Source organism: Myodes glareolus, chromosome X, assembly GCF_982192425.1.
Source record: "Myodes glareolus chromosome X, mMyoGla1.1, whole genome shotgun sequence".
In the NCBI taxonomy this organism is placed as follows: Eukaryota; Metazoa; Chordata; class Mammalia; order Rodentia; family Cricetidae; genus Myodes; species Myodes glareolus.
This window is the reverse complement of record NC_142053.1, coordinates 149,150,449-149,177,980: the sequence shown is the minus strand read 5'-3', so window position 1 is coordinate 149,177,980 and position 27,532 is coordinate 149,150,449. Positions and strand designations below refer to the sequence as shown.

The following is a 27,532-nucleotide window of genomic DNA, read 5'->3' as shown; positions in this document are numbered from 1 at the left end:
CCCTTAACCCTCAGCACTCAGCCCTAACCACTTAGCAGGCAGCAGTCCATACTTGGCACTCCTACCCAGGCCTCAGCATTCAGCCTATAGGACTTAGCACTCAGCACTCAGCACTTATGACTTGGACTGAGCACTCAGCACTCAGCCTATAGGACTTAGCACTCAGTACTCAGCACTGATGACTTGGACTGAGCACTCAGCACTCAGCCCTAACCACTTAGCAGGCAGCAGTCCATACTTGGCACTCCTACCCAGGCCTCAGCACTCAGGCCTCAGCACTCAGCACTGAGCCCTTAACCCTCAGCACTCAGCCCTAACCACTTAGCAGGCAGCCGTCCATACTTGGCACTCCTACCCAGGCCTCAGCACTCAGCCTATAGGACTTAGCACTCAGCACTCAGCACTGATGACTTGGACTGAGCACTCAGCACTCAGCCCCCAGCACTCAGCCCTCCTCTGGCAGCCCCCATCCTCTCCTGGGGACCTCTGGCGTGTGGCTCAGCCCCCCTCCCCGAGAGACCCCCGGTTCCTCTGGACACAGACACTCAGCACTGAGCACTCAGCCCTCAGGACTCCACACTTGGCACACAGCTGATTTAATTTTCTAAGCACACTCTTATTTCATTTTATTTCATTTTATTTCAAGAAGTAGCGGCCTCTCTGAGGGCAGGGCAGGGCAGGGCAGGGCCCCAGGGCTCTTATTCAATTTTATTTCATGTTATTTGAGGGAATGGCGGTCTCCCCGAGGGCCGGGAAGGGCAGGGGACCCCGTGTCCGTGTCCGAGAGTGGGAGGCCTCCGGATCCGCTGGGATCAGGGTCTGTGTCCCCCCCGGTTCATTCTCTCCACGGACCCCGGCCTCGAGAGACCCCCACCCCTCCTTTTCCAAGCGCCAGGGATGTTTAAACATTTTTTTAAACCATGAGAAACGCCGAGCTGCAGGCGTTTCCCGGCCCCCTCCCAGCAGGCAGATGCCCATCCGCTGCCGCCGCCGCCGCCGGCTCGCCGAGGGCAGGTTTGGGAGGGGGTCTCTCTCTGTCAAAAGATGCTCCAGTGCCTGGACCACGTCCTGGGGGGACCCCCACCCCTGAGTTTCAAACCCAGGAATTTTAAACAATTTTTAAAACTGAGAAACGCCGATCCGCAGCCGTTTCCCTGCCCCCTCCCATCGGGCCGATCCCCAGCCGCCCGCCCGCCGCCGCTGGCTGACGGAGGGAACGTTCGTGGCTGCGGCCTGAGGGAGGCCCGAGGCCGGCGTGTCTGTGTTACACCTCCCACGACCGCACCGCCGTGGACCGTGTCCCCGTCCATCGCGGGATGTTTCCTCCGTTTCCCAAACCCGCTCCGCGCTCCCCTCGGGGCGGCCGGGCCTCCCGCTCCCCCCCCAGCACCGCGCGCGCTCCCCCTGGTGGCGTCCGCAGGGATCAGCACCGCGCCCCGCCGGACAGAGCCCGAGACGGGAGGGAGGGGGAGTCCCCGGCGTCCCCGACCCGGGATGGATGGGAGGTCTGAGGACGCTGTAGATCGGAGAATCCAGTGCTCGGTCTCTGTGGGGTCCTCGGGCGTCTCTGGGCTCCCGAATGCGGGGCCTGAGGCCTCGGCGTATCGCTGCCGCCCCCACCTGAGTGAGCAGGGCCGGCAGGGACCAGGGACTTTGATTTCATTTCATTTAATTTCATTTAAAGGCTAGGACTTTTATTTAATTTCATTTAATTTCATTGAATTTTCTCTGAGGGCGGGGAAGTCAGGGACCCTCGTGTCTGTGTCTGTGCTGGGGAGACGTTCACCCGCCTTCCCTGCCTGACAATCACTCACATGGATGGCCTGTCAATAACTCACATGGATTTTTTATATATATATCTATATCTGGTCCAGGGGATCGCCCTCCACACCGTCCCATATGTTGGAGGCTGAAGTCGGCATTTTTACCAACCCAGTGACGGGCCCGTGTCCCATCGAGGGGACCAGAGGGCCTGGATCTCTGCGGGGATGGGAAGAAGAGTGATTTTTTTCAAGGAGTCTTGGCTAAGGGCCGGCCTCTCTGTGTGCAGGCAGGCAGCCGGCAGCCCAGGAGCTCTGGGACTCTGCAGTCAGCTCTCTAGGATTCTGGCCTCAGGACGACTGTCGCCTCCTCAACGGGGTCTGGCCGGGTCCCCCCTGTCTCTCCCCCGGGGGACCACGCTCAGGAACCTCAGCGCGGGGAGGATTCGGCCCTGACGTCAGGGTTTGGGTCGGAGGTCTCTGAGGGCAGCTGCCCTGTCCCCTCAGCTCCTAGGCCTGTTTAAGTGGCTCCCCTGGTGTGGATTTCAGGGTGGGAGTGGGTCTCTATGTCAAAAAAGATTCTCCAGACCCTTGACCACGTCCTGGAGTGACCCCCACCCCTTATTTTCAAAAGAGGAATTTTTAAAAAATTTTTAAAAATGAGAAACGCAGGTCTGCAGCAGGCCTGGCAGACCTGGCAGCTGCTCTAATCTCAGCATCTAGGCCTCTTTCACTGACTCCCCTGGCTTTGATGTCATGCTGGGAGTGGGTCTCTCTCTGTAAAAAGATTCTCCAGACCCTTGACCACGTCCTGGAGCGACCCTGACCCCTTAATTTCAAACACAGGAATTTTTAAGAATTTTTGAAAATTAGAAACGCAGATCCGCAGCAGCCCTGGCTGACCTGGCAGCTGCTCTACCCTCGGCGCCTAGGCCTCTTTCACTGACTCTCCTGGTCTTGATGTCATGATGGGAGTGGGTCTCTCTCTGTAAAAAGATTCTCCAGACCCTTGACCACGTCCTGGAGGGACCCTCAGCCCTGATTTTCAAATCAGGAATTTTTAAGAATTTTTTAAAAATGAGAAACACCGGTCTGCAGGCGTTTCCTTCCCTGCCCCCTCCCCCCGGGCAGATTCCAAGCCGCCGCCGACTCTCGGTGACAAAGGCGATGCTAATGGCGGCTGCGGCCCGGGGCCGGCGTGGCTGACGGGCGGGGGCTGACAGGCTGAGGCCAGCGGGTCTGCGTTCGAAAAATCCAAACATCCACCACCGTGGATCGTGTCCAAGTTCATCGCGGGATTCTTCATCCGTTTGAAAACCCCCCTCGGGGCGGCCGGCCTCCTGCTCCCCCCCCAGAACCGCGCTCGCTCCCTCTGGTGGAGTTTTCAGAGATCAGCACCGCGCCCTGCTGGACAGAGCCAGAGAAGGAAGGGGTGCAGAGCGTGGGTGCTGAGGGCTCAGTCCTCTGTGGAGGGTGCTGGGCGCTGAGTTCTCCGTGCTCGTCCCCAAACCGCCCCTGAGTGCTGGGCGCTGAGTCCTCTGTCCCCTCACCATGTTGAAAATGATATTCCCCATCGCTTCAATGATCTTTCCTGTTTTTAAACAACCTTCCTTCACGGTTCACTCTTTTCCCTATTTTTAAAATTATTTAAATGTTGAAAAGGATAGGCCCCATGTCTTCAATGACGTTTCCTATGTATCCATGATCTTCCCTCAGGTTTCATGATTTTCCCTTTTTTTAAAAATTATTTTCGCCATTTGACAAACGAGTGGCCACATGTTAAAAGGATTCTACCTATGTTTAATGATTTTCTCTATGTTTTAAATTCTGTTCCCCACCTCTGAAATGATGTTCCCTATTTTTAAATGATCTTCCCTCGTGTTTCACTCTTTTCCCTATTTTTAAAATCTTTGTCCCTATTTTTAAAATCATGTTCGCCATTTTAAAAACGATTGGCCCCCTTTTAAAAGGATTCTACCTGCTCTTAATTATATTCCCTAGTTTTAAGATCATTTTCCCTATTTTCAAAATAATTTTCGCCATTTTAAAAATGATTGGCCACGTTTTAACATGATTCTACCCATTTTAAGGATTTCCTCTATGTTTAAAATTCTTTTCCCTCTTTCTCCAATTATTTTCCCTCTTTTTAAAATTATTTCTGCCATTCTAAACATCATGGACCCCATTTAAAAATCATGGGCCCCATGTTAAAAGGATTCTCCCTGTTCTTACTTATTTTCCCTATTTTTAAAATCATTTTGCCTATTTTAAAAATCATCTTCGCCATTTTAAAATGATTCTCCCTGCTCTTAATCATTTTCCCGATTTTTAAAATCATGTTTCACATTTTAAAAACGATTGGCCCCATTTTAAAATGACTCTCCCTGCTCTTCATTATTTTCCCGATGTTTAAAATTATTTTCCCTAATTTTAAAATCATTTTAGCCGCTTAAAAAATGATTGGCCCCATTTTAAAAGGATTCTCCCTCTTTTTTTAATGATTGTGGCTATTTTTAAAATTCTTTTCCCTAGTTCTTACATGATCTTCCCTCATTTTTCATGATTTTTCCCGATGTCACTCACCCTAAGGCCTGAGGGAGGCCTTAGGCCAGGGCAGGCAGGCAGGCAGGGCCCTGGGGATCGGATTCCCTTTCCCCGTGTGTCTTTCTGTCTGTGCCTGTGAGGGGTCGGGCGCCGTCCAAGCCCGGGGGATTTTATGAAAAATCCTGGCGTCTGCAGAGCGTGCCTGGCTGCTGAGTGCAGAGTCCTCTGTGCAGGGAGTGTGCTGGGCGCTGAGTCCTCCGTCCCAGTCCCCAAAGCCTGCCTGAGTGCTGGGCGCTGAGACCTCCGTGCCTGTACACAAACCGTCCCCGGGTGCTGGGCGCTCAGTCCTCCGTGCCTGTACCAAAACCGCCCCTGAGTGCTGGGCGCTGAGTCCTGCCTGCCTGTACCCAAACCGTCCCCGGGTGCTGGGCGCTCAGTCCTCCGTCCCCGTCCCCAAACCGCCCCTGAGTGCTGGGCGCTGAGTCCTCCGTTCCCGTCCCCAAACCGCCCCTGAGTGCTGGGCGCTGAGTCCTCCGTCCCCGTCCCCAAACCGCCCCTGAGTGCTGGGCGCTCAGTCCTCCGTCCCCGTCCCCAAACCGCCCCTGAGTGCTGGGCGCTGAGTCCTCCGTTCCCGTCCCCAAACCGCCCCTGAGTGCTGGGCGCTGAGTCCTCCGTCCCCGTCCCCAAACCGCCCCTGAGTGCTGGGCGCTGAGTCCTCCGTCCCCGTCCCCAAACCGCCCCTGAGTGCTGGGCGCTGAGTCCTCCGTCCCCGTCCCCAGGTGCCCTGTGCTGGCTCCTCCGTCGCCCTCCCATCCGCCCAGCCCCGCCGCGGACCGGGGTTCGAGGCCCCAAACCCCGCCGAGGCCGCTGAACGGGACAACTGGTCGACCTCGCTGCTATGGGAGAAATGAGCTGAGCCAGTCAGCGCCCAGGGCCAACTGCTCGACCGGCCTGGCTGCTGAGTGCTGAGTGCTGAGTCCTCTGTGGAGGGAGGGTGCTGGGCGCTGAGTCCTCTGTCCCCTTCACCACGTTTAAAATGATATTCCCCATTTCTTAAATGATTTTTCCTGTTTTTAAAGGATTTTTCCCCAGCTTTCATTATTTTCCCGATGTTTAAAATTATTTTCGCCATTTAAAAAATGATGGGCGCCTTTTTAAAATCCTTTCCCTCTATCCTAAATGATCTTCCCTCCTTGTGAATGATTTTCACCATGTCTTCAATGATTTTCCCCATTTTTAAAATTATGTTCGCCATTTTTAAATGATTCTCCGCATTTCTGAAATGATTTTCGCCATTTTAAAAATAATGGGACCCATGTTAAAATGATTCTCCCTCTTTCTAATGATTTTCTCTATTTTCTAAATTCTCCTCCCGATTTCTTAAATGATTTTCCCTATTTTTAAAATGATGTGCACCTTTTAAAAATGATTCTCCCTATCTCTTAAATCATTTTTGCCATTTTAAAAACGATTGGCCACATTTTAAAAGGATTCTACCGATTTTTAATGATTTTCTCTATGTTTAAAATTCTTTTCCCTATTTCTAAAATTATTTTCCCTATTTTAAAAATGATTTGCAGCTTTTAAATATTTTTCTCCCTATTTCTTAAATCATGTTCGCCATTTTAAAAATGAGTAGCCACATTTTAAAATGATTCTACCGATGTTTAATGATTTTCTCTGTGTTTAAAATTCTTTTGCCTATTTCTTAAATGATTTTCCCTCTTTTTAAAATTATTTCCCCATGTCTGAAATGATTTTCGCCATTTTAAAAATGATTCTACCTATGTTTAATTATTTTCTCTATGTTTAAAATTCTTTTCCCCATCTCTTAAATGATTTTCCCTATTTTTAAAATGATTTGCACCTTTTAAAAATTATGTTCCCCATGTCTGAACTGATTTTCGCCATTTTAAAAATGATTTGAGCCATTTTAAAAGGATTCTCCCTCTTTTTAAATGATTTTAGCTATTTTTTAAATTCTTTTTCCTAGTTCTTAAGCGATCTCCCCTCATTTTTCATGATTTTCCCGATTTCAATCACCCTAAGGCCTGAGGGAGGCCTTAGGTCAGGGCAGGCAGGCAGGCAGGCAGGCAGGCAGGCAGGCAGGGCAGGGGCCTGGGGATCGGATTCCCTTTCCCCGTGTGTCTGTCTGTCTGTGCTCGTCAGTCACCGTCCAAGCCCGGGGGATTTTATGAAAAATCCTGGCGTCTGCAGAGCGTGGGTGCTGAGTGCTGAGTCCTCTGCACAGGGAGGGTGCTGGGCGCTGAGTTCTCCGTGCCTGTACACAAACCGTCCCTGAGTGCTGGGTGCTGAGTTCTCCGTGCCTGTCCCCAAACCGCCCCTGAGTGCTGGCTGGGAGCTGAGTCCCCCGTGCCTGTCCCCAAACCGCCCCCGAGTGCTGGGCGCTGAGTCCCCCGTGCCTGTCCCCAAACCGCCCCCGAGTGCTGGGCGCTGAGTCCTCCGTGCCTGTACCCAAACCGCCCCTGAGTGCTGACTGGGCGCTGAGTCCCCCGTCCCCGTCCCCAAACCGCCCCCGAGTGCTGGGCGCCGAGTCCTGCGTGCCTGTACCAAAACCGCCCCTGAGTGCTGGCTGGGAGCTGAGTCCTCCGTCCCAGTCCCCAAACCGCCCCCGGGTGCTGGGCGCTGAGTCCTCCGTCCCCGTCCCCGTCCCCGTCCCCAGGTGCCCTGTGCTGGCTCCCCCGTCGCCCTCCCCTCCGCCCAGCCCCGCCGCGGACCGGGGTTCGAGGTCCCGATTCGCGCCGAGGCCGCTGAACGGGACAACTGGTCGACCTGCGTGGTTGCTGAGTGCTGAGTGCTGAGTCCTCTGTGGAGGGAGGGTGCTGGGAGCTGAGTCCTCCGTGCCTGTACCAAAACCGCCCCTGAGTGCTGGGCGCTGAGTCCTCCGTCCCCGTCCCTGCACCGTCCCCAGGTGCCCTGTGCGGGCTCCCCCGTCGCCCTCCCCTCCGCCCAGCCCCGCCGCGGTCCGGGGTTCGAGGTCCCAATCCGCGCCGAGGCCGCTGAACGGGACAACTGGTCGACCTCCCTGCTTCTGGGCTATGGGAGAAATGAACGGAGCCAGTCAGCGCCCAGGGCCAACTGCTCGACCGGCCTGGTTGCTGAGTGCTGAGTGCTGAGTCCTCCGCGGAGGGAGGGTGCTGGGAGCTGAGTCCTCCGTGCCTGCACCAAAACCGCCCCTGAGTACTGGGCGCTGAGGCCTCTGTGGCCTCTCCCCCAAGCCAGCCTGAGTGCTGGGCGCTGAGTCCTCCTAGGTTTAAAGGAACTTCCCCAGTGTTTCATTATCTGGCCTATTTTGAAAATTATTTTCCCTAGGACTTCCATGATTTTTCCTAGCTCTCAATGGTACTCACTATTTTTTTAATGATTTTACCTATTTCTTAAATGATATTCCCGGATTTATAATGATTTTCCCCATGTTTTAAATGATATCCCCTATGTTTAATTCTTTTCCCTATGTTTCAAATTATGTTCCCTAGGTTCCCAATCATCCTCCCTGATTTTTAATGATTTTCCCCATTCTTTAAATGATATCCCCTATTTTTAATTATCTTCCCTATTTTTAAAAATATTTTCCCTAGGTTCCCAATCATCTTTCCTGATGTTTAATAATTTTCCCCAGGTCCTAAATGATAGTCCCTATCTTTTAAATTTTTTCCCTATTTTTTAAAATAGTTTCCCTAGGTTCCCAATCATCTTCCCTGATGTTTAACGATTTTCCCCATGTCCTAAAGGATATCCCCTATCTTTTAATTCTGTTCCCTATTTTTAAAAATATTTTCCCTAGGTTCCCAATCACCTTCCCTGATGTTTAATGGTTTTCCCCATTTCTGAAGTGATTTTGGCCATTCTAAAAATGATTGGACCCTTGTTAAAAGGATTCTCCCTAGGTTTCATTATTTTCCCTATTTTTAAAACTAGTTTCCCTAGGTTCCCAATCACCTTCCCTGATTTTTAATGATTCTCCCCATGTCTTAAATGATAGTCCCTATTTTTTAATTATTTTCCCAATTCCGTCAGTGACTTACCCTATGTTTCAAATCATCTTCCCTGATGTTTAATGACTTTCCCCATGTCTGAAATGATGTTCGCCATGCTAAAAACGATTTGATCCATTTTAAAATGATTCTTCCTCTTTTTAAATTCCTTTCCCTATTTCTTAAGTGATCTTCCCTCATTTTTAATGACTTTCACCATCTCTTAAATTGTTTTCTCTATGTTTAAAATTATTTTTGCCATTTTAAAATGATTCTCCCCATGTCTGAAATGATTTTCGCCATGTTAAAAATGATTTGAGCCTTTTTAAAAATGATTCTCCCTCTTCTTTCATGATTTTGGGTCTTTTTTAAATGCTTTTCCCTAGTTCTTAAGTGATCTTCCCTCCTTTTTTTAATGATTTTTACCCATTTCCATCACCCTCAGGCCTGACATAGGACTCCAGGCCTTCCTGGTTTCCTTCAGAGACTTTATTCAATCAAAGGGAGCTTTCCATGAAGTAAACATTTAATGTTCTGTGAGGAACAAGACCGAGTCTCAGGGGCTGCCTGTTCATTTCTGGTCAGGCTGACGTCCAGGGAGGCCGGCAGGCAGCCTGTGTGTGGAAGCTGCTGCCCGGGGGTCTGCAGAGCCAGTGTGTGCTGTTCCCCAGGCAGGCAGGCAGGTGCTGGGTGCTGAGTCCTCTCTGCTGAGTGCTGGGTGCTGGGTGCTGTGGGCCAAGTCCTCCATTCAGATGGCTGGGTGCTGGGTGCTGAGTCCTCCGTGCAGAATAACGACTGCTGGCTGCAGAGGAGTGAGTGTCTGTGGATGGAAAAGAAATCAGTGGCTCTGTCCAGGTCCCTGTCAGGTTTTAAAACAGCCAGCCAGAGGAGAATGTGCCCATGACCTGACTCAGTGCTGGGTGCTGGGTGCTGGGTGCTGAGTCCTCCGTCCAGACGGCTGGGTGCTGTGGCTGGAACTTTGAAGAGGTCTCTGAAATCGTGAGAAAGCAGCTTTTATGAGGGACATGGATCTGAGTTCTGGGTCAGGAGACAGACTCCCCAGCTCTGCAGTGACAGCAGCCCCGCCCGTCTGCTCTCTCTCTCACACACACACACACACAGACACACCCCCTGCCGGGTCCCTGGCTGCTCTTCTCCCCCCCACCCGCCCAGGTCTCTTTTGCCAAATCGTCAGCCCGCTTTAGCCTATAAGTCCCGGAAATTCGAAGGTGGCTGTCAGCAGCTCGAGCCGTGGCTCAGAGCGGTAGGAGCGCCTAACGCTGAGTGCCTGGTGCCAAGGTCGCAGGTTGGAATCCCGCTTGCGCCTGTTGCCAGGCATATAGACGTGATCCATCTATATGTGGAAACGATAGTGACGTTGGCATATCCGATATTAATAATCGGAAAAAAAAAAAAAAAAAAAAAAAAAAAAAAAAAAGTTTTGACAGGGGTTCCCCATACTTTTAAAAATTTTTGCGACAGGACCCTTATGGCTGGGTCCTGTTGCGTGCGGGTGAGCGTGGAGACACGGCAAGAGCAAGGCAATCGTTTTATTTCAAGAGACAGACAGTGAGAAATCTCGGGAACGACGAGTCTCTGGCACTCACTCACACGGGCTGTTTGTGCAGTCAGTCTCTCCGGGTCCCGGCGGGCGCTGTCCAACACGGATCTCTCGGGGCTGCCGCGTCTGTAAGACGAGAGCGGGGCTCGGTGAGCGGCGGGGAAGCCGGGGCGCGCGGCTGTCGGCTCCCACGGGGGCGGGGGAGTGAGCGATCCTCTGCCTGCAGCCCACAGACGCACGGGATCCCAGTATTTTCCCCGTTTTTCCCCATTTTTCCCCGGTTTTCCCCGGCTCCCGTCTGCATCTCCCGCTCCCTCCCCGGCTCGCTCCCCGGACCCGCGCGTGCGCGCTCCCGCCGCACCTACCTCTCTGTCCTTCCCTTCCGTCCTCACGATCGCTTCCCACGAGCCCCACCGCGGCCAATTTCGCCAATTTCACCAGGTTCGCCCCGACTTCTCCCACACGGACTTCAAGCATGGCGGCCGGCTCCCGCCAGGCCCGAGCGCGGGAAACGGGCGGCCGCCGCGGAGGCTCATGGGAGACGTAGTCCGCCGCGCTGCCGGCTCAGAGTCCGCAGCCGGCGTCCGGACCCGCCCTAGAAGCGGCCGGGAGCCCTAGCTCGGCCTGAGCCCTAGCCCCGCCCGCGCGAACCCTAACTGCCGGGAACCCTAGCTCGGCCCGAGCCCTAGCCCCGCGCGAACCCTAACTGCCGGGAACCCTAGCTCGGCGGGAGCCCTAGCCCCGCGCGAACCCTAACTGCCGGGAACCCTAGCTCGGCCCGAGCCCTAGCCCCGCGCGAACCCTAGGTCCCGGGAACCCTAGCTCGGCCTGAGCCCTAGCTGCGCCCCAACCCTAGCCCACAGCGAACCCTAGCCCCGCCTGAGCCCTAGCTGCGCCCCAACCCTAGCCCCGCGCGAACCCTAGCTCGGCCTGAGCCCTAGCTGCGCCCCAACCCTAGCCCCGCGTGAGCCCTAGCAGCGCGCCAACCCTAGCTCACAGCGAACCCTAGCTCCGCGCGAACCCTAGCTCGGCCTGAGCCCTAGCTGCGCCCCAACCCTAGCCCCGCGCGAACCCTAGGTCCCGGGAACCCTAGCTCGGCCTGAGCCCTAGCTGCGCCCCAACCCTAGCCCACAGCGAACCCTAGCTCCGCGCGAACCCTAGCTCGGCCTGAGCCCTAGCTGCGCCCCAACCCTAGCCCCGCGCGAACCCTAGCTCCGCCTGAGCCCTAGCTGCGCCCCAACCCTAGCCCCGCGCGAACCCTAGCTCCGCCTGAGCCCTAGCTGCGCCCCAACCCTAGCCCACAGCGAACCCTAGCTCCGCCTGAGCCCTAGCTGCGCCCCAACCCTAGCCCACAGCGAACCCTAAGTCCTGCCAACCCTACTCTCTGTCTGGGTCTTCTCGGTCTCTCTGTGTGGGGGACACATTGGCTCCCTGTGTGTGTGTGGGGCCCGGGAGGGAGGGCGGGGAGAAGCTATCAGTGTCCTCTGAACCATGGACAGTAGAGCTGGCCTGGTGGCTCAGTGGGTTCAGTACCCCTTCTTTTGATCCCGAGGACCCGGGTTCGAGTCCCTAGTTTTGCTTGGCTGGGAGGTCGGGGAGAGGTTATCAGTGTCCTCTGACCCTTATACAGTACAGCTGACCCGGTGGCTCAGTGGGCTAAGCCACCCTCTTTTTGATCCCGAGGACCCGGGTTCGAGTCCTGGTTCCTCCTGTTTTGCTTGAGACTGGTAGGTCGGGGAGAGGTTATCAGCGTCCTCTGACCCCTCTACAGTAGAGCTGGCCTGGTGGCTCAGTGGGTTAAGTCCCTATTGTTTTGATCCCGAGGACCCGGGTTCGAGTCCTGGGTCCTACTGTTTTGCTTGAGACTGGTAGGTCGGGGAGAGGTTATCAGCGTCCTCTGAACTCTACACAGTATGCCTGGTCTGGTGGCTCAGTGGACTAAGTCCCTATTGTTTTGATCCCGAGGACCCGGGTTCGAGTCCTGGGCCCTACTGTTTTGCTTGAGACTGGTAGGTCGGGGAGAGGTTATCAGCGTCCTCTGACCCCTCTACAGTAGAGCTGGCCCGGTGGCTCAGTGGTTTAAGCAACCTACTTTTTGATCCCGAGGACCCGGGTTCGAGACCCGGGTCCCATCTATTTTACTGGTCTGGGAGTGAGACACTGAGAGTTATCAGTGCCCACTGAACAACACTAACCAGAGCTGAGTCTGTGGCTCAGTGGGTTAAGTAACCTAGTTTTTGATTCTGAGGACCCGGGTTCGAGACCCGGGTCCCATCTATTTTGCTGGTCTGGGAGTCAGACACTGAGAGCTATCAGTGCCCACTGAACAACAGTAACTAGAGCTGAGCCGGTGGCTCAGTGGTCTAAGCCACCACTTATTTTGATCCTGAGGACCCGGGTTCGAGACCCAGGTGCCATCAATTTTACTGGTCTGGGAGTGAGACACTGAGAGTTATCAGTGCCCACTGAACAACACTAACCAGAGCTGAGTCTGTGGCTCAGTGGGTTAAGTAACCTAGTTTTTGATCCTGAGGACCCGGGTTCGAGACCCGGGTCCCATCTATTTTGCTGGACTGGGAGTCAGACACTGAGAGCTATCAGTGCCCACTGAACAACACTACCTAGTACTCACGTGGTGGCTTAGTGGTTTAAGTAACCCACTTTTTGAACCCGGGGACCCGGGTTCGAGACCCGGGTCCCATCTATTTTGCTGGTCTGGGAGTGAGACACTGAGAGCTATCAGTGCCCACTGAACAACACTACCTAGTACTCACGTGGTGGCTCAGTGGGTTAAGTAACCCACTTTTTGGACCCGGGGACCCGGGTTCGAGACCCAGGTCCCATCTATTTTGCCTGGCTGGGAGTGAGACACTGAGAGCTATCAGTGCCCACTGAACACCACTAACCAGTGCTCACGTGGTGGCTCAGTGGGTAAAATAACCCACTTTTTGGTCCTGAGGACCCGGGTTCGAGACCCGGGTCCCATCCATTTTACTGGTCTGGGAGTGAGACACTAAGAGCTATCAGTGCCCATTGAACAACTCTAACCAGAGCTGAGACGGTAGCTCAGTGGTCTAAGCCACCTCTTATTTTGATCCCAAGGTCCCGGGTTCGAGTCCTGGTCCCATCTATTTTGCTGGTCTGGGAGTCAGACACTGAGAGTTATCAGTGCCCACTGAACAACAGTAACTAGAGCTGAGCTGGTGGCTCAGTGGTCTAAGCCACCACTTATTTTGATCCTAAGGACCCGGGTTCGAGACCCGGGTCCCATCTATTTTACTGGTCTGGGAGTGAGACACTGAGAGTTATCAGTGCCCACTTAACACCACTAACCAGAGCTGAGTCTGTGGCTCAGTGGGTTAAGTAACCTAGTTTTTGATTCTGAGGACCCGGGTTCGAGACCCGGGTCCCATCTATTTTGCTGGACTGGGAGTCAGACACTAAGAGCTATCAGTGCCCACTGAACAACACTACCTAGTACTCACGTGGTGGCTCAGTGGGTGAAATAACCCCACTTTTTGGACCCGGGGACCCGGGTTCGAGACCCAGGTCCCATCTATTTTGCTGGTCTGGGAGTGAGACACTGAGAGCTATCAGTGCCCACTGAACAACACTACCTAGTACTCACGTGGTGGCTCAGTGGGTGAAATAATCCTCTTTTTGGTCCTGAGGACCCGGGTTCGAGACCCGGGTCCCCTGCCTTTTAGGCCGCTGGGACAGAGCTGAAAGCTAAGAACGCCAGCTGCAGGCTGCTCCCCACCTAAGCTGCGGTGGCTCTACCGGCTAGCACCCCTCTTTTTAGATCCGGAGGACCCGGGTTCGAATCCCAAGCCTCCTGCCTTTTAGGCTGCTGGGGCCGAGATAAAAGCTAAGAACGCCAGCTGCAGGCTGCTCTCCATCCAGGCCGCGGTGGCTCTACCGGCTAGCAACCCTGTTTTTAGATCTGGAGGACCCGGGTTCGAATCCCAAGCCTCCTGCCTTTTAGGCTGCTGGGGCCGAGATAAAAGCTAAAAACGCCAGCAGCAGGCTGCTCCCCACCTAAGCTGCGGTGGCTCTGCCGGCTAGCACCCCTCTTTTTAGATCCAGAGGACCTGGGTTCGAATCCCAAGCCTCCTGCCTTTTAGGCTGCTGGGGCCGAGATAAAAGCTAAGAACGCCAGCTGCAGGCTGCTCTCCATCCAGGCCGCGGTGGCTCTGCCGGCTAGCAGCCCTCCTTTTTGGTCCGGAGGAACCGGGTTCGAAGCGCAGATCGAGTGAAAACAAGGCAACTTTATTAGAGGAGTCAGTGGAAAAATCACGAAAATCCCGAATCTCTCCCACTCACACACTGGAAAAATCCCGAAAATCCCGAATCTCTCCCACTCGCACACTGGAAAAATCCCGAAAATCCCGAATCTCTCCCACTCACACACTCTCTCACGTCTCTCCCGGGTCCCCAGGCTGTCCACGTGGCGGCCGGGATCCTGGAAGAGAAGAAGGGGGAACGGAGAATGAGCCAAAAGCCGGGGCCGAGCGTGGAGAGAGACAAAGGGGGACGATCGGGACCCGCCGGGGCCACCACGTGGGCGCCCGGGATCCAGGCTTCCCCAGTCCCAGCTCCGGTTCCGTTCTCGCTGCTCCCGCGGCCGGGCGGCCGGGCGGCCGGGCTCCACGTGTCCGCCTGGAAGAGAAGAAGGGGGAACGGAGAAAGAGCCAAAAGCCGGGGTTCGGGGCGTGTTAGAAATCCCCAAAGCCCGCCGCGGACGCTGGGGAGACGCGAGGGAGGGCCGAGCCGCAGCAGCTTCTGTCTCTGTCTGTCCCACGCAGACACACACACACGCGCGTGCAGGAGCCTGTGGGAGAGAGAGAAAGGGGGACGATCGGGACCCGCCGGGGCCACCACGTGGGCGCCCGGGATCCCGGGATCCAGGCTCCGGTTCCGTTCCCGCTGCTCCCGCGGCGCGGCCGGGCGGCTGGGAGGGCTCCACGTGTCCGCCTGGAAGAGAAGAGTGGGGAAAGTGCAGTAAATGTCCCGGGATCCCGGCTCCGGTTCCGTTCTCGCTGCTCCCGCGGCTTGGCTGGGCGGCCGGGCTCCACGTGTCCGCCTGGAAGAGAAGAGCGGGGAAAATCCAATAAATGACCGGGAATCCGGGCTCCGCTCCCCCACCCCGGAGCTAGAAATCCCGCCTGCTCGCCCGCCCGCCCGCCCGCCCGCCCGCGTGCGCTCCCCGTCCCGGGTCTGCACGCCGCCGCGTCTCTGTCCCCGTCTCCCACACACGCGCTCGCGCAGGCAGGCACATGGCCGCCCGCCGCCGCGGCTCCCCTCGCACACACGCCCCGCCCGCCCGCCCGCCGGCGGCAGCTCCGGCCCCCTTCCCCCCGCCCGCCCAGTTCCGTTTCCGGCCTCCGCCGCGCCGCTCTCGGGGCCCCGGTCCCGGCGGGCGTCCCCGCCGCCCCTCCCCCCGCTCCCGGCCGCCGGCCGCCGCCCCTCCCCCCGCCCCCGGGCGCCGGCGCCCGCGCGGCCCCGCTCCGCTCCGCTCTGCTCGCCACGCCCGCGGGGCGGGGTCCCGGGCTCGGCTCGGCTCGGCCGCCCGGGGGCGGGGGGAGGGGCCGCCGCGGCAGGCCGGGCGCGCGGAGTCCCCAATCGGCCCCAACGCGGCGTCTCTGAGCGCCAAAGCCGAGTTTTTCCCGAGTTTTCTCAGTTTCCCCGGACTACCAAGATGGCCGCCGCGGGCCCAGCCCAGGACTACAGACGGGCGGGGCCCCGGACCGGCGTCCTCTGCGGCGGGGGGGGGCGGGGGGGTCCGCGCTGACGTCAGCCCCGTCCCCCTCCCTCCCTCCCTCCCTCCCGGTGTCCGTTAGAGCGGGCACAGCCCTGTCTGACACACACACAGGACTCAGCACTCAGCACTAACCACTGAGCCTCAGGCCTCAGCCCTCAGTACTTAGCACTAACCACTGAGCACTTAGGACTCAGCCCTCAGTACTTAGCACTCACCACTTAGCACTGAGGACTCAGCACTCAGCACTGACCACTCAGCCGTCTGCACACGGAGTCTGCTGGTCCTCTGGGCTGGGTGCTGGGTCCTCTGTGCTGGCTTCCTCAGGGTCTCAGCACTCAGGCCTCAGGAGTCAGCCTATAGGACTCAGCACTCAGCACTGATGACTTGGACTGAGCACTCAGCACTCAGCCCCCAGCACTCAGCTAGAGTGCTAGAAACCTAGAAACTCAGGTTTCTAATGGCAGCTGCTCTGTCCCCTCAGCTCCTAGGTCTGTTTCACTGGCTCCCCTGGTGTGGATTTCATGTTGGGAGCGGGTATCTACCTAAAAAAAGATGGTCCACATCCTTGACCACGTCCTGGACAGACCCTCACCCCTTATTTTCAAATGCAGGAATTTTTAAGAATTTTTAAAAATGAGAAACGCAGCCCTGCAGGCCTGGCAGCTGCTCTCCCCTCACAGCTCCTAGGCCTGTTTCACTGCCTCCCCTGGTGTGGATTTCACGTTGGTAGCGGGTATCTACCTAAAAAAAGATTCTCCAGACCCTTGACCACGTCCTGGACAGACCCTCACCCCTTCATTTCAAATACAGGAATTTTTAAGAATTTTTAAAAATGAGGAACGCAGATCTGCAGGCCTGGCAGCTGCTGTCTCCCCACAGGTCATAGGCCTGTTTCCCTGCCTCCCCTGGTCTGGATTTCATGTTGGGAGCGGGTATCTACCTAAAAAAAGATGGTCCAGACCCTTGACCACGTCCTGGAGAGACCCCCAGCCCTTATTTTCAAATCAGGAATTTTTAAGAATTTTTTAAAAATTAGAAACGCAGATCCGCAGCAGCCCTGGCTGATCTGGCAGCTGCTCTACCCTCAGCGTCTAGGCCTGTTTTAAAGCCTATCCTGGTCTTGATTTCATGCTGGGCGTGGGTATCTATGTCAAAAAAGATTCTCCAGACCCTTGACCACGTCCTGGAGGGACCCAGACCTCTTATTTTCAAAACAGGAATTTTTAAGAATTTTTTAAAAATGAGAAACGCGGATCCGCAGCAGGCCTGGCTGATCTGGCAGCTGCTCTACCCTCAGCGTCTAGGCCTGTTTTAAAGCCTATCCTGGTCTTGATTTCATGCTGGGAGTGGGTATCTACGTCAAAAAAGATTCTCCAGACCCTTGACCACGTCCTGGACAGACCCCCACCCCTTCATTTCAAATACAGGAATTTTTAAGAATTTTTAAAAATGAGGAACGCAGATCTGCAGGCCTGGCAGCTGCTGTCTCCCCACAGCTCCTAGGTCTGTTTAAGGGCCTCCCCTGGTGTGGATTTCACGTTGGGAGCGGGTATCCACCTAAAAAAAGATTCTCCAGACCCTTGACCACGTCCTGGACAGACTCTCACCCCTTATTTTCAAACACAGGAATTTTTAGGAATTTTTGAAAATGAGAAAGGCGGACCGGCAGCTCTTCCCTGCCCCTCCCCCTCCCGCCGGGCGGATTCCAAGCCGAGGTCGCTGAGCCGCCGCCGCCCCGGGCTGACAAAGGAAATGGTAATGGCTGAGGCAGCCTGCGGCCGGCCTCGCTGACAGGCAGAGGCTGACAGGCTGAGGCCTGGGTGTCTGCGTTTTAAAAATCCAAAAAATACAGAACCGTCGATCATTTTCAAGTTCAGCAGGGACCCAGGGCTTTTTATTTCCTTTCATGTCATTTTATTTTAGGAAATAGCAGTCTCCCTGAGGGTGGGGAAGGGCAGGACAGGGTCCCAGGGCTTTTCATACATTTAATTTCATTTTATTTTATGGAATCGCGGTCTCCCCGAAGGCCGGGAAGGGCCGGGGACCCCGTGTCCACGTCTGTGAGTGCGTGTCTGTGCTTGTGAGACGTTCACCACGCCAGCCTGTGGGATTTTATAGGAAAAATCCGGGCCTGGCAGCGTGCCCAGGCGTCTGCAGACTGAGTCTGCCGGTCCCTGGTGTTCCCCGGGCCTCTCTCTGGATGCTGAGTGCTGGGTGCAGAGTCCTCTGGGCTGGGTGCTGGGTGCTGGGTCCTCTAGCTCGCTGGCTCAGGGTCTCAAAGCTGACATAGATACCCACTCAAAGCTGGGTAGCCAGCCTGAAGTGGAAGAACCTAGCACTTAAAGCTCAGCACTCAGCATTTAGCTCTCAGCCATAGGACTTAGCACTCAGCACTCAGCACTAACCACTTAGCACTGAGCACTAACCACTGAGCAGTCTGCACACTGAGTCTGCTGGTCCTCTGTGCTGGGTGCTGGGTCCTCTGTGCTGGCTTCCTCAGGGTCTCCAGGCTGGGTAGCCAGCCTGAAGTGGAAGTCCCTCACACATAGGACTTAGCACTCAGCACTCAGGACTCAGTGCTCACCGCTTAGAAATCAGCACTTAGCACTCAGCACTCAGGCGTCAGCACTCAGTACTTAGCACTAACCACTTAGCCCTCAGGACTCAGCACTCAGCACTGAGCCCTTAACCCTCAGCACTCAGCAGCACTAACCACTTGGCAGGCAGCAGTCCATACTTAGCACTCTCTCACACACACCCAGGACTCAGCACTCAGCACTAACCACTGAGCAGTCTGCACACTGAGTCTGCTGGTCCTCTGGGCTGGGTGCTGGGTCCTCTGTGCTGGCTTCCTCAGGGTCTCCAGGCTGGGTAGCCAGCCAGGGTGGCCTGTCCTCTTCCCCATCCGTCCACGAAGGAGGAGGAGAGGTCTCTGTCCATCCATCGATCTATCTATGGGCTCTTCCTGGAAGGAGTTCTGGTAGGACTTAGCCCTCAGCACTCAGGACTCAGTGCTCACCCCTTAGAAATCAGCACTTAGCACTCAGCACATAGCACTCAGCAGTCAGGACTCAGTGCTCACCCCTTAGAAATCAGCACTTAGCACTCAGCACTCAAGACTCAGGCCTCAGCACTCAGTACTTAGCACTAACCACTTAGCACTCAGCACTGAGCCCTTAACCGTCAGCACTCAGCAGCACTAACCACTTGGCGGGCAGCATTCCATACTTAGCACTCTCACACACACACAGGACTCAGCACTCAGCACTGACCACTCAGCCGTCTGCACACGGAGTCTGCTGGTCCTCTGGGCTGGGTGCTGGGTCCTCTGTGCTGGCTTCCTCAGGGCCTCAGCACTCAGGCCTCAGGAGTCAGCCTATAGGACTTAGCACTCAGCACTGATGACTGGGACTGAGCACTCAGCACTCAGCACTGATGACTTGGACTGAGCACTCAGCACTCAGCCCCCAGCACTCAGCCCTCCTCTGGAAGCCCCCACACTCTTATTTCATTTTCTTTCATTTTATTTCATGAAGTAGCGGCCTCTCTGAGGGCAGGGCAGGGCAGGACAGGGCAGGTTTGTCCCCCTGGTTCATTCTCTCCACGGACCCCGGCCTCGAGAGAACCTCACCATCCTTTTCCAAGCGCCAGGGATGTTTAAACATTTTTTTAAACCATGAGAAACGCCGAGCTGCAGGCGTTTCCCGTCCCCCTCCCAGCAGGCAGATGCCCAGCCGCTGCCGCCGCCGCCTCTGGCTCGCCAAGGGCAGGTTTGGGAGGGGGTCTCTCTCTGTCAAAAGATGCTCCAGTGCCTGGACCACGTCCTGGAGCGACCCCCACCCCTGAGTTTCAAACACAGGAATTTTAAAAAATTTTTAAAAATGAGACACGCCGATCCGCAGGCGTTTCCCTGCCCCTCCCATCGGGCCGATCCCAAGCCGCTGCCGCCGCCTCTCGGTGACAAAGGCGATGCTAATGGCGGCTGCGGCCTGAGGCCGGCGTGGCTGACGGGCGGGGGCTGACAGGCTGGGCTCTGCGTTCGAAACATCCAAACATCCACCACCGCCGTGGATCGTGTCCCGGTTCCTCGCGGGATCTTTGGATCCGTTTGAAAACTCCCCTCGGGGCGGCCGGCCTCCCTCCCTCCCTCCCCCCTACAGCGCGCCCTCTGGTGGAGCTGGCGGGGACCCGCACCTCCCCTGCCTGGAAAGACAGGGCCGGAGGGGGAGTTGGGAGAGACCGGGGATCCCCCAGGTCCCAACACGGACTTTATGTCCTGTCTGAGGACCCTTTCATTTGGAAAAGGAAGCGCTCGGTCTCTTTGGGGTCCTCTGGCTGCTCTGGGCTCCCGAATGCGGGGCCTCAGGCCTCCGTTTAAGCTGCAGCCCCCACCTGAGTGAGCAGGGCAGGCAGGGACTAGGGGCTTTAATTTCATTTAATTTCATTTAATTTAATTTAATTTAATTTTCTCTCAGGGCGGGGAAGTCAGGGAACCTCGTGTCTGTGTCTGTGCTGGGGAGACGTCCCCCTGCCTTCCCTGCCTGAGAATCCCTCCCCTGGATTTTCTTTATCTCTCTGGTCCCCGAGAGAGCCGTCCAGACCCTCAGGACAGCTGCCCCCCACCGCACAGACAGCCCTGCCAGGATCCCCCGGGGCCCTCTGTGCTCAGCCGAGGTCCCTTCGTGGGTCAACCGGCTGCTTTATTTCCCCACACGGCTTTTATTTCTCAATAAATACTCAATATGTCTCAATAAATACGTGTGCGTGTGTGTGTGTGAAGAGGGCACGCGGGGCAGCCTCTCCCCGTCCGTCCCCAGCCGTGCCCGGCGGACTCGGAGGCTCCCGCTCCCCCGCCGGCCCGCGCGGAGCCAGGCAGCGCTGCCCGGGGTCGCTGGGGTCCGCGGCGCGCACCCGGGTGCCAGGGCCGCCCCGCGCGGCTGCGTGTGGGTCCGCGGGCGAGGGGACGGGAGAGAGAGAAGCCGTGGTCCGCGGACCGCTGGCGCTGCCGCCCGAGTCCCTAGCCAGAGCCTGCGGCCCCCAGCACCCAGCCTCCCCCACGTATCCCTCAGTCCCTAGCGCTCAGCGCTCAGCATCTATTGGGGGGGACTCAGCACCCAGCACTGAGCACCCAGCCTCCCCCACGTATCCCTCAGTCCCTAGCGCTCAGCGCTCAGCATCTCTTCGGGGGACTCAGCACCCAGCACTGAGCACTCAGCCTCCCCCACGTATCCCTCAGTCCCTAGCGCTCAGCGCTCAGCATCTATTGGGGGGACTCAGCACCCAGCACTGAGCACTCAGCCTCCCCCACGTATCCCTCAGTCCCTAGCGCTCAGCGCTCAGCATCTATTGGGGGGACTCAGCACCCAGCACTGAGCACTCAGCCTCCCCCACGTATCCCTCAGTCCCTAGCACTCAGCGCTCAGCATCTCTTCGGGGGACTCAGCACCCAGCACTCAGCCAGGACTGAGCACTCAGCACCCAGATGGCTCCCTGGAAGACTTTGCACCTGGCATTCGGTGCAGCACCCAGCACTCAGCATCCCCCACGTATCCCTCAGCACCTAGCAGTCAGAGCTCAGCATCTTCTTGGGGGACTCAGCACCCAGCACGCAGCACCCAGCATCCTCCATGAAAGACCCCTGGCACTCAGAGTTCAGTATCTTATGGGGGGACTCAGCACCTAGCACTCAGCGCTCAGCATCTTCCTGGGGGAGTCAGCCATCAGCACCCGGCATCCTCCACGGAAGACCCCTGGCACTCAGAGTTCAGCATCTTATTGTGGGACTCAGCACCCAGCTCGCAGCCTCCTCCACGGAGGACTCAGCACCTAGCACTCAGCGCTCAGCATCTTCTCGGGGGGGGGGGACTCAGCAGCCAGCACCCAGCAAGGACTCAGCCCCAAACACCCAGCACTCAGCACCTAGCACTTATTTATTGTATTTTATGGATTGACTTATCCCTTAGTACTCAGCCCCCAGCCCTCAGCCTCCCCCACGTATCCCTCAGTCCCTAGCCCTCAGCGCTCAGCATCTCTGCGGGGGACTCAGCACCCCACACTCAGCCAGGACTCAGCCCTCAGCACCCCGATGGCTCCCTGGAAGGCTCTGCACCTGGCATTCCGAGCTCAGTCTTTCTTGGGGGGCTCAGCACCCAGCACAAGCACTCAGCAGCATCGCGCAGAGAAGCCTCAGCACCCAGCAGCCTCTGCCCTGCAGCTCCGTGTCCGCCCGTCCCGGGCACACAGACCGCGCCTGCCCTGCAGCTCCGTGTCCGCCCGTCCCGGGCACACAGACCGCGCCCGCCGCGCTCTCTCCCCCTCCTCCGCCCGCCCCGAGCCCGCGATGAACCCCGCTCTCTCAGGAGAAGGAGGAGACGGGAATCCCCCCCCACCCCGGGCCCCCGCGGTCCCTCCCTCCCGTCCCCCCGTTCCCGTCCTAGACACGGGGTCCCCGGCGGGCGCCCGGTGGAGGGAGCGGAGCTGGGACTCAGTCCTCAGGGTGGAGGAGCTGGCAGGGCAGCGCGGGGCAGGGACCCAGCGCTTTTATTTCATGTCATTGAATTTTCTCGGATGACATAGCGGTCTCTCCCTGAGGGCGGGGAAGGGCAGAGCAGGGCTCCAGCGCTTTTCATACATTTCATTTCATTTTAGTCTATGACATAGCGGTCTCTCCCTGAGGGCGGGGAAGGGCAGAGCAGGGCTCCATGGCTTTTCATACATTTCATTTCATTTTAGTCTATGACATAGCGGTTTCTCCCTGAGGGCGGGGAAGGGACCCAGGGCTTTTCATAAATATCATTTCATTTTATTCTATGGAATCGCGGTCTCCCCGAAGGCCGGGAAGGGCGGGGGACCCCGTGTCCGCGTCTGTGAGTGTGTGAGTCTGCGCCTGTGAGACGTTCACCACGCCAGCCAGTGGGATTTTATAGGAGAAATCCGGGCCTGGCAGCCAGCCTGCCCAGGCGTCTGCAGGCGGAGTCTGCTGGTCCCTGGTGTCCCCCGGGCCTCGCTCTGGAGGCTGAGAGCTGGGTGCTGGGTCCTCTGGGCCGGGTGCTGGGTCCTCTCGCTGGCTGTCTCAGGGTCTCCAGGCTGGGTAGCCAGCCAGGGCGGCCTGCCTGTCCTCTTCCCCATCCGTCCACGAAGGAGGAGGAGGAGGAGGAGGGGTCTCTGTCCATCCATCTCTCTAACCGTGGGCTAGATAACTCTATCGAGATGTCTATGGGCTTAGTTCTGGTAGAACGTAGCCCTCGGCACTCGAGACTCAGCACTCAGCACCGAGCACTAACCACTGAGCCGTCTGCACCGAGCCCTTCACCCTCAGCCCTCAGCAGCACCCACCACCTAGCGGGCAGCAGGCAGTCCTTGGCCCTCCTACCCAGGACTCAGCCCTCAGCCCCGACCCCTCAGCCCTGAGCGCTAACCACTGAGCCGTCTGCAGGCTGAGTCTGCCGGTCCCTGGGGTGCCCTGGGCCTTTCTCTGGGTGCTGGGTCCCCTGGACTGGGTGCTGGGTCCTCTGGGCTGGCTTCCTCGGGGTCTCCAGGCTGGGTAGCCGGCCTGAAGTGGACGTCCCTAGCGCTTCAAGCTCAGCCCTCAGCACTCAGCCCTCAGCACTCAGCACTTAGCGGGCAGCAGTCCGTCCTTGGCACTCGTAGACAGGACTCAGCACCCAGGACCGGGCCCTTCACCCTCAGCACTCAGCCCTCACCACTTAGCGGTCATCCTTCCGTCCTGGGCCCTCCTACTCAGGCCTCAGCACTCAGGACTCAGCCCATAGGACTGAGCCCTCAGCACTGAGCCGTCAGCCGTCAGCACTTATGGCTGAGACTGAGCACTCAGCACTCAGGCCTCAGCACTCTGCCCTTCTCTGGCAGCCCCCATCCTATCTTGGGGACCTCTGTTTGTGGCTCAGCCCCCTTTTATTTCATTTTATTTCATTTTATTTCATTTTATTGTATGAAGTAGCAGCCTCTCTGAGGGCAGGGCAGGGTCCCAGAGCTTGTCTTTAATTTTATTTCATTTATTGGATGAACTAGCAGCCTCTCTGAGGGCAGGGCAGGGTCCCAGAGCTGGTCTTTCATTTTATTTCATTTATTGGATGAACTAGCAGCCTCTCTGAGGGCAGGGCAGGGTCCCAGAGCTTGTATTTCATTTTATTTCATTTCTTTTATGAACTAGCAGCCTCTCTGAGGGCAGGGCAGGGTCCCAGAGCTTGTCTTTCATTTTAGTTCATGTATTGGATGAACTAGCAGCCTCTCTGAGGGCAGGGCAGGGTCCCAGAGCTTGTATTTCATTTTATTTCATTTATTTTATGGACTAGCAGCCTCTCTGAGGGCAGGGACGTGCAGGGCCAGGACCCAGGGCGTTTTATGAAATTCCATTAAATTTAATGTGATGAACTCGGGGTCTGTCTGAGGGCAGGGAAGGGGGCTGAGTCTCCCGGGCCGGCTTCTGGGTGCCGGGTCCTCTCTGCTGAGTGCTGGGGCGGGGACAGGAATTTTTTGAAGCATTTTTTAAACACGAGCACCGCGGATCGGCCGCCTTTCCCCTCCCCTCCCCCTCCCGCCAGGCGGATCCCCAACCGCCGCCGCCGCCGCCGCCGCCGCCCCTCGCTCCCCCAGGCGACGGGGATGGGTGCGGCCGGCCGGCCGAGGTCCCGCCGCGGGGCCGCGTGGATCCATCTCCCCACGACCGAGCCGTGGAGCGTCTCCACGTTCCATCCCTGGATGTTTAACCCGTTTGAAAAATCCCCCCCTCCTCCGCGCTCCCCTCGGTCGGGGCGGCCGGCCGGCCTCGCCCTCTGGTGGGGATGTCGGGGAACCGCACCTCGCCCGGCCGGACGGGCAGAGCCAGAGCAGGGGTGGGGGGACCTGGGGCCTCCCCGGTGTCCACACACCGACTCTCTCCTTCTTTTCCTGTCTAGGACACTGGATTCCAGGACGTTCTCTGTCCTCTGGCTTCTCCGGGCTCCCGAATGAGGGGCCTGAGGCCTCCGTCTAGAGCTGCTGCAGCCCACAGAGCAGGGAGCAGGGCAGGCGGGGACCCTGGGATTTCCTTTCATTTCATTTCATTTTATCTCATGGCAGTGAAGTCAGGGAACCTCGTGTCTGTGTCTGTGTGGGTGAGACGTTCACCAGCCTTCCAGGCCTAAGACTAACTAAAAGATCTTTATTCATCTAGGTGAGCCATGAGATACTCCTAGATCTCCGGCCAGGGGAGGCTTGGGGCCTGTCTCCTCAGCACCCAGCACTCAACACCTAGCAATCCTTTATTTTATTTTATGGATCGACTTATCACTCAGCACTCAGCACTCAGCACCTAGCACTTATTTATTTTATTTGATTTATTGTTAGGATGGATTGAGCACTTAGCACTCAGCACCCGGCAAGGACTCAGCCCCAAGCACCCAGCACTCAGCAGCTGGGTCCAGGCAGCCAGCAGCAGAGGATCTCTGGGAATCTGCAGTCAGCTTTCTAGGATTTGGGGTCTCAGGACGAGTTTAGCCTCCTCAACAGGGTCTGGCCCTGTCCCTCCTGTCTCTACCATGGGGGACACGTTCAGGAATCTCAGCTCGGGGAGGATTCTGCCCTGACGTCATGGTTTGGGTCGGAGGTCTCTGAGGGCAGCTGCTCTGTCCCCTCAGCTCCTAGGCCAGTTTAAGCGGCTCCCCTGGTCTTTATTTCATGCTGGGAGCGGGTATCTATGTCAAAAAAGATTCTCCAGACCCTTGACCAGGTCCTGGAGCGACCCCCACCCCTTAGTTTCAAAACAGGCATTTTAAAGAATTTTTTAAAAATGAGAAACGCGGATCCGCAGCAGGCCTGGCAGACCTGGCAGCTGCTCTAACCTCAGCATCTAGGCCTCTTTCACTGACTCCCCCGGTCTTGATTTCCTTGTGGTCGTGGGTATCTATGTCAAAAAAGATTCTCCAGACCCTTGACTACGTCCTGGAGCGACCCCCACCCCTTATTTTCAAAGACAGGAATTTTTAAGAATTTTTGAAAATTAGAGACGCAGCCCTGCAGGCCTGGCAGCTGCTCTGTCCCCACAGCTCCTAGGCCTCTTTCACTGACTCCCCTGGTGTGGATTTCATGTTGGGAGCGGGTATCTACCTAAAAAAAGATTCTCCAGACCCTTGACCACGTCCTGGAGCGACCCTCACCCCTTATTTTCAACGACAGAAATTTTTAGGAATTTTTGAAAATTAGAAACGCAGCCCTGCAGGCCTGGCAGCCGCTCTCCCTCCACAGCTCCTAGGCCTGTTTCACTGCCTCCCCTGCTCTGGATTTCATGTCGGGAGCGGGTCTCTACCTAAAAAAAGATTCTCCAGTTCCTTGACTACGTCCTGGACCGACCCTCACCCCTCATTTTCAAAGACAGGAATTTTTAGGAATTTTTGAAAATGAGAAAGGCGGACCGGCCGCTCTCCCCTGCCCCTCCCCCTCCCGCCGGGCGGATCCCAAGCCGAGGTCGCTGAGCCGCCGCCGCCCCGGGCCGACAAAGGAAATGGTAATGGCTGAGGCAGCCTGCGGCCGGCCTCGCTGACGGGCAGAGGCTGACAGGCTGAGGCCCGCGGGTGGGTCTGCGTGTTCAAAATCTAGGAAAAAACACCACCGTTGATCATGTCCACGTCCATCGTGGGATTTTTCACCCGTTTTCAAAATCCCCTCTGCGCTCCCATCGGGAGACAGAGCCAGAGAAGGGGTTGGGAGACATGGGGTCCCCGAAATCTCTCCAAATCATTGACTTTCATGTTGAAAAGGAAGTCCTCTGTCTCTTTGGGGTCCTCGGGCTTCTGAATGCTGGGCCTCAGGGCCTCGGTGTCTGGCTGCAGCCCACACCTGAGTGGGCAGGGCAGGCAGGGACCCTGGGATTTCATTTAATTTAATTTAATTTAATTTAATTTAATGTTCTCTCTGGGCTGGGAAGTCAGGGAACCTCGTGGCTGTGCTGGGGAGACGTTCACCAGCCCTCCCTGCCTGAGAATCACTCACATGTGGTTTTTTAGAGAGAGCTGGTCCAGGAGATAGCCACACAGACCATCAGGATTTATAGTTATCCCATCAGGACCACACAGACATCCACTATTTTGGAGGAGTAGACACGAAAAGGAACCCACTTTCTGTCTGGAGGTGGGCCCGTCTGTGCTCTCTAGGTCCCCAGGACTCCTGGATCTCTGGCCAGGGGAGGCTGGGGGCCTCTGTCTCTTCTGGGATTGGCTTTGATTTCTGAGCTGGGGTCTGGTCCAGGAAGGGTCTGGAGAGGAGAAGGGTCCTCCAGACACAGAAATCCGGACGGCAGAGCGGGGAAGGCGGCCGCTGAGGGTGCAGGGAGCCGGACGGGGCCGGACAGCGGCCCCCCACGTCCCAGGCAGCTCCTCCGGGAGCCCCCGGGGCCCTCTGCGCTCAGCCCAGGTCCCCGGAGAGGACCCCACCGGCCGCGGGATCTCCAAGAACAGCTTTTCTGTCTCCCTCCATCCACCGTCTTTCTACATAAAATCCGTTTCACGTCTCCCTGCAGACCGAGTCTTCCATCAGGAGTCCCAGGAATCCCTGCAGGCCCTGCTCCTTCAGGGAGAACACGGGGGGCCCGGCCTGCCTGCCTGTCTGTCTGGGTCCAGGCTGCCAGCAGCCGGGGAGCTCTGGGAATCTGCAGTCAGCTCTCTAGGATTCTGGGTCTCAGGACTCCTGTCGCCTCCTCCAAAGGGTCTGGCCGGGTCCCCCCTGTCTCTCATCCGGGGGACCACGCTCAGGAACCTCAGCTCGGGGAGGATTCGGCCCTGACATCATTGCTTAGGTTGGAGGTCTCTAATGGCAGCTGCTCTGTCCCCCCAGCTCCTAGGTCTGTTTCAGTGACTCCCCTGGTCTGGATTTCATGTTGGTAGCGAGTATCTACCTAAAAAAAGATGGTCCAGAC

General features: G+C 56.8%; 1 protein-coding gene across 4 annotated transcripts in view; it reads right to left on the bottom strand.

Moving 5' to 3' along the window:
* Positions 1-8,770: 8,770 nt before the first annotated feature.
* LOC148117563 (uncharacterized) overlaps positions 8,771-27,532 on the bottom strand; it is a 220,465-nt gene continuing 201,703 nt past the window's right edge. For 2 of the 4 annotated variants that reach the window (XR_015737053.1, XR_015737054.1), the window contains exon 3: positions 8,771-9,290. Coding sequence is in view for 1 of the 4 variants with exons in the window: in XM_087903121.1 (XP_087759247.1) it covers positions 8,881-9,119; positions 9,205-9,290 (325 nt within the window). In the remaining 3 variants the exon portion in view is untranslated. Of the gene's footprint in view, positions 9,291-9,910; positions 10,173-27,532 lie in introns of those variants that run through there. The other 2 variants (XR_015737055.1, XM_087903121.1) reach the window with 2 other exon arrangements.